The sequence below is a fragment of the Blennius ocellaris genome, assembly GCF_963422515.1.
Source record: "Blennius ocellaris genome assembly, chromosome: 17".
Taxonomy (NCBI): Eukaryota; Metazoa; Chordata; class Actinopteri; order Blenniiformes; family Blenniidae; genus Blennius; species Blennius ocellaris.
The window spans coordinates 2,628,729-2,644,388 of NC_137666.1; the positions used below are offsets into that span (position 1 = coordinate 2,628,729).

At 42.0% G+C, this 15,660-nt stretch overlaps 1 protein-coding gene across 1 annotated transcript in view; it reads left to right on the top strand.

Annotated features, from left to right (window-relative positions):
* The window catches only part of adck1 (aarF domain containing kinase 1), a gene marked incomplete at both ends in the record, with an annotated part of 56,380 nt that overhangs the window by 26,862 nt on the left and 13,858 nt on the right, over positions 1 to 15,660 (top strand). Inside the window, 3 exons of the mRNA XM_080512590.1 lie at positions 6,930 to 7,088; positions 8,111 to 8,269; positions 10,878 to 10,994. Coding sequence (XP_080368716.1) covers positions 6,930 to 7,088; positions 8,111 to 8,269; positions 10,878 to 10,994 — 435 coding nt within the window. The remainder of the gene's footprint in view (positions 1 to 6,929; positions 7,089 to 8,110; positions 8,270 to 10,877; positions 10,995 to 15,660) is intronic.

Here is a 15,660-nt window from a genome sequence, read left to right on the forward strand (position 1 = left end):
TAGTTTGCCATATATTGATGATGAGTGCTATACAGTGCTGTCTTTGGTCCTCTTCTGCCTTATTTGTCACTGAGAGCAAACAGTTTGGAAAAAGACCTGCTGGATTAGACACTGAAATAAGGAGCTCCTGGGTTTAGTTTTTTTTTCTCGCATCACGTCAACTTTAGTGAGAAAATATTTGTTTTAGACTCATAAAAGCAGGTTCATGTTGGTATCAGCATTTTTTTTAGAAAAGCTGCATTTTCTCTAGTTACAGGGAGACAGTTGACTTTCAAGAAGTTCCACATTGGAAGCTGTTTTCATAAAGTTCTGCTTTCAGTGACTTTCCCCTTTCACTTGCAAATGGAACCTTTTCCATACCTCATGCTTGCTCCCATCCACATAGCCCATACGTTTTACTATTCCCCTATAGCGTACGCCAATTGCCATCGAAACGCTCCACACCAAATCCTATTGCAACACCCAACCTATTTTTAGTCAACCCTTCTGACCACTGCACAGACTTTCCAGCCTCGTTTACGAGCGAATGCACAAAACCCCTTGTTGCCCGTTGGGTGTCTGTTTACACGACAACGATTGCTTGGATTTCACTGAAAATGCAACTTTGTGAAAAATTGTTCCAGAGCGGTAACTTTTGGAAAACGCTCCGTCTGTCCCCATGTAGAATGAGGAAGGGAGAAAAAAAAGTCAACTTCTTGACGCCGCTCGTGTCCCACGGTCGTAGTGAAGAGTTGTTCTGCAGTAGATGGACAATAACAACGGCGGCCTCCAGAGAGTTTCATTACAAACACAAAGAAAAGCCCAAACTTGTGCATTATTTCCAGCGTTTCTGCCGTTTTCCTGTAATCGGACGTCGTTTAAAAAAAAACCCAAACAAACATCGTCGCGTAAACGGGGCCTTAATCTCTTCGACTCCAACAATTGACTAATCTGAGAGAAGGAAATGATCCCGTTCTCTTCCTAGTCCATTTTAAAGCGCCACGGAGAACCCATTTGTCTGTGGTAATGAATTTCCTTTGGCGCGGCAGTGTGGCTGTGGTGAAATGTAAAAATGAAAGACTGCCGCATCACTTCTGCCCGCGTGTCACGTCAGTGTCATTTTAATTTTCTGATATGTCATTCACGTCCGTGTACACCATGAATGTGCAATCACAGCCTTTGAGGTCTGCTCGGTGAATGCTCCACTGTTTGTTCTGTCTGCCAGCAGCAGCGTCGGCTCCTCAATCCCTATATCTGATGGGACACATTTTCCCTGCTGAAGGAGCGAGAGAGAGAGAGAGAGAGAGAGAGAGAGAGAGAGAGAGAGGGAGAGAGAGAGAGAAGGAAGCTGCTCTCAGTTATTCGGAGGCGAGCAGGTGGTGTGATATTTATGTATGGGAATATTCACTTGTGCTCATAATAATAGTAATATTACTAATGAGTGTGCAATCAATGGAAACACTTTGTATTCATACTTTATGCTACACCTCCGTCTGTACCTACAGAGCGACAATAGAAGTAATGTTTTGGATTAAACTGCACAGCTCTTCCTGTCTGAACAGAATAAATTAAAAACCTGGTGTTTTTTTTTTTTTTTTTGACAAATTACGTTCGCCCTAATTCAAAGCTGCTATGGAACTTTTTCAGATATCATTTTTTATTTTTTTTTAATTAAGGTGCTCATTCAGTTTGACTTCTTCCGGTATCTGCTTGGGGCGTCATTATCCCTGAAAAGGCGGTAATATAACTCGCCCATCTACAAAGAGGCCAAGCCTGAATGAATCAGCCCTCCTCCCCTTTTTTGGAGTGGCAGGAAAAGAAGTGACGCTGATGAGCAGTACCAGGCGGCTCTGAAGTCAGGAGCGCAGCTTCACTTCCTTTTTTCCTACACATGCATCTTTTTCTCTCCCCCCCCCCCCCCCCCCCCTCCTCTCTCACTATTCCCACGTCTGTTGGATGTTCTCATACACAAGTGGGGAGTAGTGTGTGGTGCCGTGCCGCTTTTAAAGCACCATTTGTGGCAACATATGCATTCCCACTGTGCGTGGAGTTGGAGAGGTTCGCTTTTAGCTCTGGCTGCCACTTCCCCTCTTCACAAAACTGCTGAAAGGCTCAACGTGCGCAATATGTTGTTTTACCAAACGGGAATCCGTTTCCAGGTTGGGCGTTCGTCGGCTCCGAGGCGCGGCGGTGAAAGAAGAACACGAGGACATCTGTGGTCACGGGGGTTCAGGAAGCAGCAGTAGGTTCTCGTAACCAAACCTGCGCTTGGCAAGCCAAGAAATAAAAGCACGGCACGGGAGTCTTTTAAAAACCACACGGTGAATGGAGATTGTTGGCGAGGCAAGATTACGTGAGGATGTATTTGAAAATGTTCGTACATCAGTCGGTAGTCAATCAATCGTCTCCTCTGCTCTTCGTCTTCTACTCCTCTTTCTCTCTGTAAAAGACAAATGACAGCGATTTACAATAATGGTTAACGTTAACAAGGTACAAAGTTGCTACAAGCTACTTTGTTTCAGCTGTTTGAGACAAAAATATCTGTAGAATTTAGTGCACTAGTTGGCTTTTTCTCTACTTCCCGGGAGAAGAGCATGCATGGTTATGCAAAAAAATAAAACCTTTTTTGAGCTGCCATGAATTATCCAGTTTATGTTTCCCCGTCCTGTGTGGGATGTGGAAAACGTGAAATAATCGGCCTGCAGCTCCTCTGCCCTCTCAGAGAATGGTTGGCCTCTGATCCAGCCTGCTCACACACCCCTCCTTTACATTTTTTGTTTCCGAAACGGTTCACATTTACGTGGAAACGATGTCCGTTTACATGAAAACAGCAGAAATGCTTAAAGTGAAGGGGCCGCCAGGGGGTGCTGTTGTTTGTTTTTGTAGTGAAACCACACAGCTCGGATCGGCTTGTCATTCAAGTGGGTGTAGAAGATGATTTATAGACGAGTTAAATGAAATGGTGTGTGTTGGGTCACATTTATCATAGGATTATTGTGAAATAGGCTGTAGTCTAACTCCTGCATCCTCCACCACTGGAAGATTTGAGTATCGGTTCTGTTGTTAATTTCATATACATTTTATGGCAGTGGGATTTGCTTAATTGACTGTTTTATTGAAAAAGGAGACGTATAAACGTTAGAAATTAGGCCTGAATGGTTAGAAGGCTGACAAGAATGAGATCACTTGAACATTTGACGGCGTTTGGTAATATGCTGTCTTCCAGATGGAAACCAGACGAGAATGACTCTCGGAGGTTATTGCTCTTGAAATCAGCTGCACTCAGTACAGGGATTCCGGTGATAAACGGAGGGCTCAAAGTGGGTCAGTAGATATTTGAATCACTGGAGGCTGAAGGATTTGAAGAAGATGCTGTGAAAGCGGAAGGAGATGATGATGTTGATGAAGCTGTAGAGAGACTCCATGAGGCCGAATAGCCAGGTAAACTGTTTTAGCTTTTCTCCAGTGCCTCTCTCTGTGTATAAACTGTGATTTAAAGGTTTGGCTGATCATAGTTGAGGCTCAGAGACACTCGCGTGAGTTTGTGTGTCATCTCAGAGTTTCACTTTGCCCATCAGCTGTTCAGAAGAGGGGACTGGAACTGAAGTGGCCCACTGTCCTCAGCTCACCGAATCAGCAACTTCCTATATGTTATTTTGTCATTTAATTTGACCCATGCGTCGTGAACCCTATTTAATATGTAGTTCTTAAGTCATCTGCTTTTGTTGTTTTGTTGATATTTTATTCTAACTTACTTTTTCTGTTACATTTTTAATGTATATATATATATTTTTGTTTCTTCCTCCAAATGTTTTTGCCTTTTGTTAGACATCAATTGAGTTTGTCATGAATGGGCTTATCTGATTTTTTTTCTTTTTTTTCTTCGTATTATTGTTATTACAGACAAGCCTCCAGGAAGTTACTAAACACGGCATGAAGTTGTGACTTTTTATGGACGTGGCAGTCAGACAAAAATAGAAACTGAAATAGTTAATAGTTGATCGAAGTTTTCTTTTCCTTTTTACAATACACTGAAAGGAACTGTCATGCAAAAAAAAAAAAAAAAACATGGTGCAAATTTCAAAATGTGAAAATGAAGTGCAGGTTTTTTTTTTTTTTGCATCATTATTATTTGCACCAAACAAAAGAAACTGCCCGTTCATTCTATTATATCTTACACGGCTTTGAGAGCCACATAAAGACATTTGTACATGCATGTCGAGAGTTTAGAGTGGAGACTTTGATTTCCTCTCCTCAGTTGAGTCATCTCTTTTATTTCCTCTCCTCGGCGCAGCAGTGATTTATGTGTCTTCACCCAGCTGGGGCTGTGGCCGGCCGCCAGCAACCAAAATGGCCACCTCGCCACACTGACACAGACACCGACGTGTCGCCATCCAACCGTGAGGCCTCGGGGACCGTTTTATTTGTGCCATAACTCATTTCAGGGAACGTATGTCACTGCGGGGGCTCTCCCAATGGGAGCGGGGCCCATGCGCATGCATTACCATGTTTATTAACTCCACAACAGAGATTAACATAAGCTGTGACTGGGTGGTGTGAAGCAGACGCCGCACACCAGCCACGACTTACAAACACTGCAAATATAATAAAGCGCGAGTTGGGGGTGTTTTTTTTTTTTCTTCTTTTTTTTTCAACATGATGCAAAAATAATCTAAATTGTAAAATCTGCTCCAGTTTAAATTTCACTGGGATTTCTCAGCTTTCCCGCCGCTGCTCAAAGTGACAAGCTCATCGTAGAAATTACACGTTCCCTTAACCCATGAAGGCACTTCTTTGCATGTCAGATCCCGTCGGATGGCGGCGAGAGTCGCCGGTGGCTGCAGTACAATTTCATTCCACTTAGCATATTTGCATAATGAATAACTCAGCTGTTCCCACACAGGACCGTGTGCCGCTTGTTTAATTCATCATCCGACGGCATCTTCTGCGGGGGGGTCATGTCGGGGCCCGTACCTGACGGGTCCAATACGTGTTCAAATTAGCCCCTTTTTCCTGTTTCACAAGTCACAAACAGCGGGCAAATGTTCCCCCACGGTACAGTTTGAGACATGAATATGAAGGATCGAAGCCAATCTAAGCCCGCTAAGTGATATTGGAGTGATTGAAGAACAGCAGGGCTAATATAATGGCTCTATGCTCATTTGCAGCATTAGTCTGAAGTCAAGTATGTTCAGTATTTTTATTTTGACTAAGAGTGCAGGGATTGCGAAGTTGCTTGCATAGAGTCCACTACCAATTCATAAAATCTAGTCAATAAATGCAGTACATTAATGATGGAGTAAGCGAGTCTCGGTTGAAGCTTGTGCTCTTTGCACCGCACGCCGCCTCTTTGCCTTGGAACAGATTTGTGTCCATGAGGAAAGGTGGCCTCGGGGCAGCACGGAGGCTCCGAACGCACACAATAAGTCTGTTCTAATAACTCCGGGTCCCCTTGGGAAGCCTCTTTAACCTTCAAACCCACACACTAATTAATGCGTGTGTGCTCTTGTGATTCCACGGAGATGAGTGGAAGCTAATGGGGGGGGACTACTTTTGCTCAAAGGACACACTGGGTGCTAAATGCCCCGCAGTATGTTCCATATATGTGGGTGGACAGAGTGTGGGGGGAAAGATGAAGCACTGGGCCGGCGTCTTAACTGTCTCCACATGCTCCATTTATAATAACATGCTCTCAACATGCACACAATCCGCTCTCTTTTTGTATAAAAACGTGCTCCTGGATCTTTTGCGTTTTGGTGGTACCGTCCTATCAAGAAGCGTTTTCTATGTGCCGTCACTTAATTGGCCTCCTGGGATTGGATGTTCCTATTTACCATTCAGAGATTTCTATACATGTTCACCCGCTCAGTTATTTGTGAAACAATTATGCTGGTGTCAAATTCAAGAATTGCATGATGACGTAGAGGTTAATATACAATTAGCATTGACCAATAACCGAAACAATAAAAAGGTACTTTAGCCAGAATATATTGAAGTCGTAAAAATGTGCACGTCTACCTCCTTTCCACTGTGCACCATGATGATTAGGTAACACCCCAGTCGAATGCATGGCGGAAGAAAGGAGCTCCTGCTGAATCCTGCAGAAAGGAAACACAGATAAAAAAGCACGTATAGTCGTACACAGTCCAGTTTTCTTCAATTACTGTTTAACCAGAGAACGAGGGCCAGTTGAGTAGAGAGATGGACAGAGATCGTGCAGATCCTCCCAGTGTCCAAGTACATTTATTAACATATCGAAAACTCAAACTTAGAGCTACATAGACATTTAACAAAGAAAAGCAACAACAACAAAAAACAGATGAGGCCTCCGCAATGGTGTTGCACCACCAGATCTCATTGTCAATGTAAGATGGAAGCCCTTGCATGAGGTCTGTGCTGTAAATGAACCATTTTTAAACTTTAGTTAAATCACTGGTCGCATTATGATTTGTCCGAGCAAATCTCTGTGTAGCACAGAATATTTTAAAACCACATTTACAGCAATTATCACAAGAGGGAAGAAAGCTGCTTCCAGTTAAGGAGATCCGATTTAATTGGCATTAATGCTCTGGATCTGTATTTACGCAGGCGGACGGAGAAATCAAACAAGCTGTTTTTTGGTTTCAGTTTGTCAGACTTGAACACAAGGCACTAAAGCGATCTCCACTCAACATTATCCGGTTCTGGTTTTCATTTTCATTTGTTTGTCGCATTGTTACTCTTCTTTTACGTGCATCACCGTGTGCCCATCTCTGCACTGTACAGTGTCTAAAAATAACTTGTAAATAAAGGCAACAAGATTGATGATGGCATTTTTCTCCCACTCCCGACTCCACACCTCTCTCTCTCCCCCTCCTGCCTTCTTTTGTCATTCTCCATCCCTCATTTACCCTCTGCTCTCCCGCTCCCTCTCTGCCCGTCTCCCATCTCTCTCTCTCTCTCTCCTGCAGTTGTCAGAATTATTTGTCTCCTTTGAGGAGAAGCCTCAGGGCGCAGCCTCCTTAGCTCAGGTCCACAAGGCAGTGCTGCGTGATGGGAGGACGGTGGCCGTCAAGGTCCAGCACCCCAAAGTCGAGAGACAAAGCTCCAAGGACATAGTGGTGATGGAGGTGAGTCCTGCTCGTCGAGCTCGCCAAGGAAAGGCTATCGAGCGCTTCTGCTGTTGTTTGTCTCAACAAGAAATAAACGAGTCCTTTCCAGTTCCTTCTGTCGTCCAGCCAGGAACGTTTCAATTACTGTGAACGCACACACTTTTCGCGACATGTTTGGTAAAATATGGTGAAAATATGTTGAGAAGCACTTCCTCCATCAGTCGTTCAATGATTTAGGTCCCGTGAAGACCGAAGGCTTCTAAACTACAAAATATGGAGTTTGACGATGTCACAAAGTGTTTTCTTCACTTCATTGCGACACATTGGGCGACGGAACAAACCGTTCTAAACATTCTTGCTCCGTTCTGGCTGCTGGATCGTCGACTTCAAACTACGCTTTCTCGCTTCTCATCCAGTCTTTTTCACGTATCTCTGGTAATTCAAAAACGTAGGCCAAGTAAAGATATTGCATCAATTAATGGATGCTGATTTGATTACAAATGTGGTTAAATCGGTGTAAAATATGCTTCAAGTGCGCCGATTTAAGGTTTATTTTGATGTCCAACACTGGAATTCCTGCCATCATTTGAACTCTTATTTAGTTTGCCAGTGATTGCGGATTCTCAGCCGGTTGAACATCGTTTGAATGCATTTATCCCGACACATATTGTCATTATTGAAAATTAAAATCTTACGTCTATTTTTGTTTAATTTTTTTCTTCCTAAAAGTGTTAGTTAAACTGGCCTAGAATGTAATTCTTCCGACCTTTATATGAACATTTTGGGTTTGACTTCGCTGCAAACTGGCCGTAGACGTGCAGATTAATGGCGCGATGCAGAAAAGGAGATCAAAATCAGTCCGGCCTAATGTTGAAACGGCACATATCATCCCTTTTATTGAGTGCTGTCAAACACAAAATGTTCTATCGTCAGAATGTCCTCTCGAGACAGAATCCAGCGTTGGCCACTGACAGGATATCATCCCGTGCACACGTGGGCTTTGACACGTCTGACTGACGGTGTTGTCGTGTGATTTGAAGGTATTGTTGAAGGCGGTCCACTGGCTGTTCCCAGACTTTGCCTTCATGTGGCTGGTGGAGGAGGCGAAGAGGAACATGCCTCTGGAGCTGGACTTCCTCAACGAGGGCCGCAACGCCGAAAAGGTGGCCGACATGCTGGCCCACTCCCCCTTCCTCAGGGTACGTTTTTTTTTTTTGTTTGTTTTTTTTTTTAAACACGGCTTCCCATTTCAGCAGAACACAACAGTGGAGGTCACAGGATTTGTTTGTTGACCCCCCCGCTGGTTCCGTACACGCACATTTGCTTGTAAACAGCTGATTCCTATCTGACACAGCCTGTTTCAATTCGCCGCCCGAGTATTTTAAATTTCCCTCAGTACAGTTAATAGAGGTCAGGCTTCTCCACTGTGTGCGAGAGCTCCCCATTGTGCCGCCCGTCAGCTCCTCCCAAACTCTAACAGAGCGGGGTCAGTGGAAACCTGGAAATCATATTTCCTTTACCCGACAGAGCCGGACTCCACGTCCATTATCATTTAATTTCCTGGTGTCCTTTTTTTTCCTTAATGTGCCCGTTTGAGAACTTTTGTTATTAGCCCCGGTGAATGGAAATTAGACTTCTTTTTTTCAGCTATCCTCCTTTGTTACATTTTTAATCCCGGAGAACGACGCCACCTTTTGTTTTGTCGTTCTCTTTCCAGCATTTGCTTCTTCTAATTCTGCATGTCTTAATTGTGTAGGCTGGCATCTGACAATGACATGAAACTCAGCCGAATAAAAGGTAATTTTGTGTAAAGGGGACCTTGAATACATTTACTCAAACCTTGAGCAGGAGTGTATGAATTATAGCAGGTAATAATACGTTTTTGAACACTATACATGGGGCAGAAATATTAATATCCTCCAAGATTAAGCTCATCTTTTCTGGTTAATTTGTTGTTTTTGGAAATAACCTTTTACATTACACTTCACAGTATGATCATTATACTCAAACTAACTCATCATTGTCCATAATATACATATTTTTGTCTGTTTTTCTGTTATTTTATCATCTCATTGACTTTAAAATATCAAAAGCTTAACCTGTAGCCCGAGAAATCTTGATGCGCCTCGATAACAGTCAATAACAAAAAGACAGAATTTTCGTGAATATTAATATTCAATTTGAGGAAAGCAGAAAAAAAAACAAAAAAAACCCTGAATTGAAGCTAATTTACCAACCAGATTAAATAGCTGTCATTGTGCCTCATAATAATGGCTGCGGATATACATTAAGCAGTAACCTTGACAAACGAGACCTAATGTGCAGTCACTCACTTTTTATTATGTTGTGCAATGAAAAATAGAAGAATCTCAGTGGACAAAACAAGTTTGCACCTATTTTTTTTAAAAGGGAAAAAAAAGCTAAATATGGGAAAGCCTCGGTTCTATAATAGAGAATCTTGAAGGCACGATAATCCTGAATGTAATCACACACACACACACACACACGCACATAATCTCTGAGTTGTGGATAAAAGCTAATCAGCATCCCATGGAGTGGACTTTCTGAAACCCACTTTAAAAGAGAGAAGATGAGGGGCAGGACTCAGGTTATCAGTCCGCCTCCTTCACAATCACTGATTCAAAGCACCTTCACTGCGTTTAGCTTTTCCACACTATAAGTCGCACCGATCATCTGACTGGTCAGTGAGTCATCGTGTTCCTGTGTGTGTATGTGTGAGTGTTTTACATGAAAAGGTAACCTTGAAGGAAATTGAACTTGGGAGTATCTTTTTATGCCTTCATATTTGTCTATATAATTTCAAAAAATCATTATGTTAAAATCATGCTAATTTTCCACAGACCCTAAAAACAGAAACGCTCCATAAATACACTTTATTTATTGCCCTGAAGCAAACAGTTATGGAGCGATGGCCAATGCAACACTTTCTAAATCTAAATTCTAAATATACTAAACCTGTAATAACTTATACATAGTGTTATGATCATAGCCAGTCATAGAATTATAATTTGCCAATGATGCAGTATGTTTTGTCTTGAAAATTAAATAAAGAAATCCATTAAAAATGTAATAACTGCAGTCACTCGTGTAATATTCATAAAAAGGATAGTATTTCAAAATAAATTTGCTGTGTTTTGTGTAGTTTGCTCATCAATAACAAATATAGTGTCTTGCATGATCATCATATTTATTTGTTAAGGATACAGACTATACAGTAGTCCCTCCGTTTATGTCGGGTTTTTTTTTGTTTTTTTGTTTACAATTTTTACATTTAAATTGTTTCATTATTGGTTTTATTTCCCCCAAAATGGGCAAAATCATCTTATTACTGACATTTATTCCATTATCGACACGACTAGACGGTTGCTGGTTTGAATCCCAATCCCATTAGGTCACAACTGTGGATCACTGAGCAATGCCTGGTGTAAAGTTCTGCTGAACCAAATCTAATGAAAAAAAACAAAAAAACCTGACATGATCCTGTGTAATCACCCCAGTAGATCAGCTGGAAGTCATTCCAGGGTTAGGGTTGCATAAAATGCACAGTAATTCACAGCAGAGCAACAACAGAGGGCCGACGAACAAAGTGTTGTGTTTGAACACAAGCGAGCCGGTCCAGGTTTCAAAGGGTGGAGATTTTTTCCAGAACTGCTCCATTTGAGTTGTGCCACGCTGACATGCTCGGATGAAATCCCGGATTAGATATCTATGCGTGTTTGAAGGGTCGCGGTAAATGTTCGGTGAGGTCAGTTGTTCCTCCCTTCACCTGTTGCACCGTATTTACAGATTCCCATGATCCACTGGGACCTGTCCACAAAGAGGATCCTGACCATGGAGTTTGCGGAGGGGGGTCAGGTCAACGACAGAGACTACATGAAGAAACACGGCATCAATGTCAACGAGGTACCGCCTGCCGCTTGTTTGTCATAATTGTTACCAGTTAATAGATTATTGATTGGTCCTCCCGGTCATGGCAGAGCTGCAGCACACACCCCACCCCCACCCCACCCCACCCCCCCAATCTATCCACGCACGATATACCTTCGGGCAGTGTATTGAGCGACGGACACATATATTATGGCAGCAGTCAGAGCCGGCAGGCAGTCACTGTACTCGCATGAATAAAACAGAAGTCGGTGCTTGTGTAGATGCTTTGAGATCAGGTTGCGACTCGACCTGTGTACACAGACGAAGGGATGAATGGGGGCGTTCATCAAACATGCATGAGACACAACTTTGGCAAGAAAGAGGAAATGTCACGATGGAGGATGGCTAATCCAGGACTTAAGATCCCGTTTTCATTGTGTTTTCATGTCGGGCCACTAGTGGGCGCTGTCAAACTTTAACAGTGGGAGTACACAGTCATTCATAGGGGCAAACGATAAAGTTGGCTTGTAATTACGGGCGACTCCCAACTACTGGTTTTTTGTTTTTTTTTTCAATGAATTGGTATTCCACCCAAACAAAAGAGCTTACCACGGAGCACTATTCAAATGTTATAACAGTTATAACAGCATTTTCTGTGCTAATTCTAAGACGGTGATGTGGTTCACACTGGGCCAGGTCGACGGTCCATCTCACATCTGGAGCCACATACAAACGCATGATTTAAAAAAAAAAACTGACCGACAGTAAACGCAGACATCAGCTATCTCGAATCGAGTTATAGCCATTTGAGCAACCCGACAAAGAATGAAAATTGCCAGATGCCCGAAGCTGTGCAGCCCCACCCCCGTCGTCCCATGCGCTTCCTCCCGCCGACGCTGAGCAGTCATCCTCCGCACGTCGTGACCCGTCAAGTCGTCCACACGGAGGCAGCGCCTCCCCCGGAGGCGATAGACAGGAAGTTCAACCTGCCGAAGTCGGCGCCGGCGCCGCCATCACCGGGTCCGTCCTCGCCTCCTCCGTCCCCATCTGGTGCGCCGCTGTCACTGCCAGGGGGCCGATGGCAGGCGGCAGCGAATCATCTGCTCTGCTGAGAGGGTGATTGGCTGCATCCTGCTGCCCCTCCAGGACCTGACAGCCTTCGAAGATTAAGGCTGACCTCTCGCATCCCGGGTTCTCGATCTCTTCCAAACGCTCGCCTCCGGGCTGAAAGCTTCCAGCATTAAGAAGACTTTTCTTCCTGAATGCATGTGGCCAACATCAACAACGTCCCAAAAAAAGAGACTTCATCCCACCTTTGGATCCGACGTAGGAAAGCTCTTGGGCATTGTTGGAAAAAGAACTAGGTTATTTAAAAGATTTGAAATCAGATCAGTGCTAAATCAAATTTGAATCGGCTTATTATATAACGCCCTCATTCTTCCATATCTGCGTTATAGTGTGAAAATATGGGGAAATGATTATAAAACAAACATTGATCTTTTCTTTTTTTACTTCTAAAGAAGGCCATTAGAATCATAAATCATGCTGACTTTTATGCTCCATCAAATCCTACTTTTGTCACATTAAAGGCTTTAAAAATACAAGATATTATTGACCTTAACACACAAGCGGTGATGTATAAGGCACATCATTATAATCTTACACCTCATATCCAGAAGTCATTCAAACAGAGAGTCGATATACAGTAGCCTCAGGGGTGATGGGGGTTTTTTTGGCAAAAGATATGGGGGGAAAAAATGAGATGCGTTTCTGTAACAGGGGTTCGTTTATGGAACAACATAGACGATGTTTAAAAAAATTGAAACGCTTAAAACATTTATAATGGGTGAGTTTGAACTCACCCATCGAGTTCAGGAAGGACGAGACTAAAATTCACTGTGTTGCCTTAAAAGTGGGTTAAATTTTGGTTTTTCGGGGACGGCAAAGAAAATGCAAGTCTGCTTTGAAATTGACATTATTGATACTGTCATCAGTTTTGAGAAAGAATTTCTCGTGTTTTTGTTTCTTCAATTGTAGAAGCTTGTATTATGTACAGGGTTAAGCAAAATAAGTTCAGCCCAAACCCTTCGGTCACAAATTACGAGTAAGAATGTCGTCTTATTGACAAAATAAGTTGACAGAAATAGTTTATATTTCTGTGTTTTGTTGCATTGTGTATCTGGCTGACCGAATAAACTTACTGCTGCACGGCCCAGCAGTGTATCAATGAGTTATGTATATTAGAAATGATATATAATGCAGTAAAAACATATGACATAACATCAAACCTACATTTCTAATGGTCTAATAAAAATCAAATTTTTATTTTTCTTAGTTCTAGTTATTGCACATAATCAGTAAATCTGGTTGTAATTAAAAGCCCAGCGATACTAAGTTGTTTTACGATGTACAAGCAACCATACCATTGACAATCGCAAAAGACAAAACCACAGTGCGAGTTTAGGTAAACACTAATAAAATAGCTGTAAGTGACCTCAAGGTGGCTGCCACAAAACGTAAACAATAAATCACAGCAGCTGAAATGAAATGTGTCTCAGGTGCAGAGGACAGAATGAATCACCTGGAAACTCACAGGAGTCGCACACGTTGACGCAATACAAATCAGAGTGGGTGACGTTGGAGAGTTCCAGGTAGAGGGGGGAAAAAAAATCCGAAATGACCTGGGACGCGCCGGGCCTACCTGAGAGGAAGAGAGGAAGCGGCGCGAGGCGGATGTTTAGATTCATATCCGCCATTATGCAGCGCCATCGGGGAGACGTCCGACCGGGCCCAGATATATTCTGCGGCGTTGAGTCAGGCTATTACACAGAACCAATCTGCCGTGCTCGGCTGCACGGCGGCACGACAACAATATCCCCGAAACACTCTCAACCAGCAAAACAACCCAAGTTCTTTGAAAACGTCACGAGTGCAGCTCGCAATGTTCTGTTGACAAGGATCAATTTACTACACTTTTCTACACAGTTCATCTGAAACTAATGCTCAGTGTGGAGTAATGGTACAATTATTTGAAATTCTCGCTTTCCTTCTTCTTCTTTTTTTAAAAAGCACTGTTTTTCCATATACAATATATACAGCCATAAAGAACATAAGAAAAATCCTATTGGCTGTTAACACAAAACATAAACAAAATATGGTTAAATTCAACTAGTTGTCAAAGAAAGTCAGATCTAATCAGTTTTACATAATCAATCCATTTGGGTTGGATTTTTTTTTTCTTTTTCCATAACATAAATCTCACCATTCATCAATGGTGAGAATTTCTCTTTTTTTACCACTTCCTCCAAAATGTCATCCAAATAACGACAACACAGTGATTTTATCCTTCCGGAACTCGTGGTTCCAAGAAAATGCTTCTTTTTTTTTTTTTTTGCACCTTCCATCTGTAGTTACATAAAGGTTTTCTTAGTAATGCAACAATTCACCTTTTTTTTGTGTGTGTTATTATGCTGTTTCAGTGTCATTTCTTGTTATGATTACTATGGCCACCAGAACATGCTTATGAAACCCTTAAAAAAAAAAAAATAGTCCCGTCGTTCAGGAGGCGTCTCATTTTACCAAAAACTGAAATAAATCCTGTTCTGTTCTGTTGATTTCTGTTGAAAAATGCTCAGTTTTTTTTTCTTTAATATCTATAATTTGGCAAGTTTTTGTGTTCAAGTTTGTAATCCCGTCTCCTTCCTCCAAACATGATTTGGGTTTTTGTTGCAAACACATGAATCACTTTTTTTTATTGCAAACATCTGTCATACTCTTTTTTTTCATCACAGTATTCCAAAAACCCTATGTCCTTGTATACTTTGATCACTTTTTCCACATTAACTCTCACCAAGTTTTGTTTCTTGGTCTATATTTCTGGATGTGAAGTTAATCTGATCGCGTTGGCCTGGCCTGAAAAAGAACTCGTGCACTAAAGCTTCTGGGGCTTTGAGCTCCACAAAGTGTCCCAATTTAACTTTATTTAAACTTGGACCACAAAAAAAAAAAAAACGTATCGCCCAAATTGGATAATTATTACCAGTGCGTTTCATTTCTGTTCACAGTCCACTGGTAAGATGAGGATTTTCCATATTTGTGTCTTACTTGTGTCTTTCTTTTCAATGACATTCTAAGGAGCTCTAATTGACGGTCATTAGTGCCTGCCATTCCCGTCTGTGATCATTTCTTGGCTCTCTGGTCTTTTGCTAAATAAGTGAGTGTTTGTGTTTGACCGGGTTTGGGTGTCTTTGTGAGGACCACTTTCAATTCAGATTGTATTTATTTTCTTACTTTTAGTCGACAGTGTCACACTACACTGCACACACCAAATGCTCGGGGATTGTAGAGTACAAGGCGATAGTAATTCAGTTGTGCAATATACTTTTAGCTTAAAGAAATAATATAAGAGTACTACAGAGACTGAAAAATGTCAGATTTTCATAAATCTTTATAAAAGCAGCCTCAATGGCAATTAATAGCGTTTTAATTTGAAAGCCTAATTCAAGTGCTTGAGCATGTAAAAGAGCAGGTTCATAGTCTTTTATTGCTATTTTATTTACTCTTTTAATGTTGGCATGGTCTGTGGACAGCAGATTAAGAATGTCACTTTGCAGCGAAACACATCTCTGATGCGCAAAGGAAAATAAATACAAACAAAAAAAAACAAATCGCAGGACAGGTACCTTACCTCACTGGAGAGTTT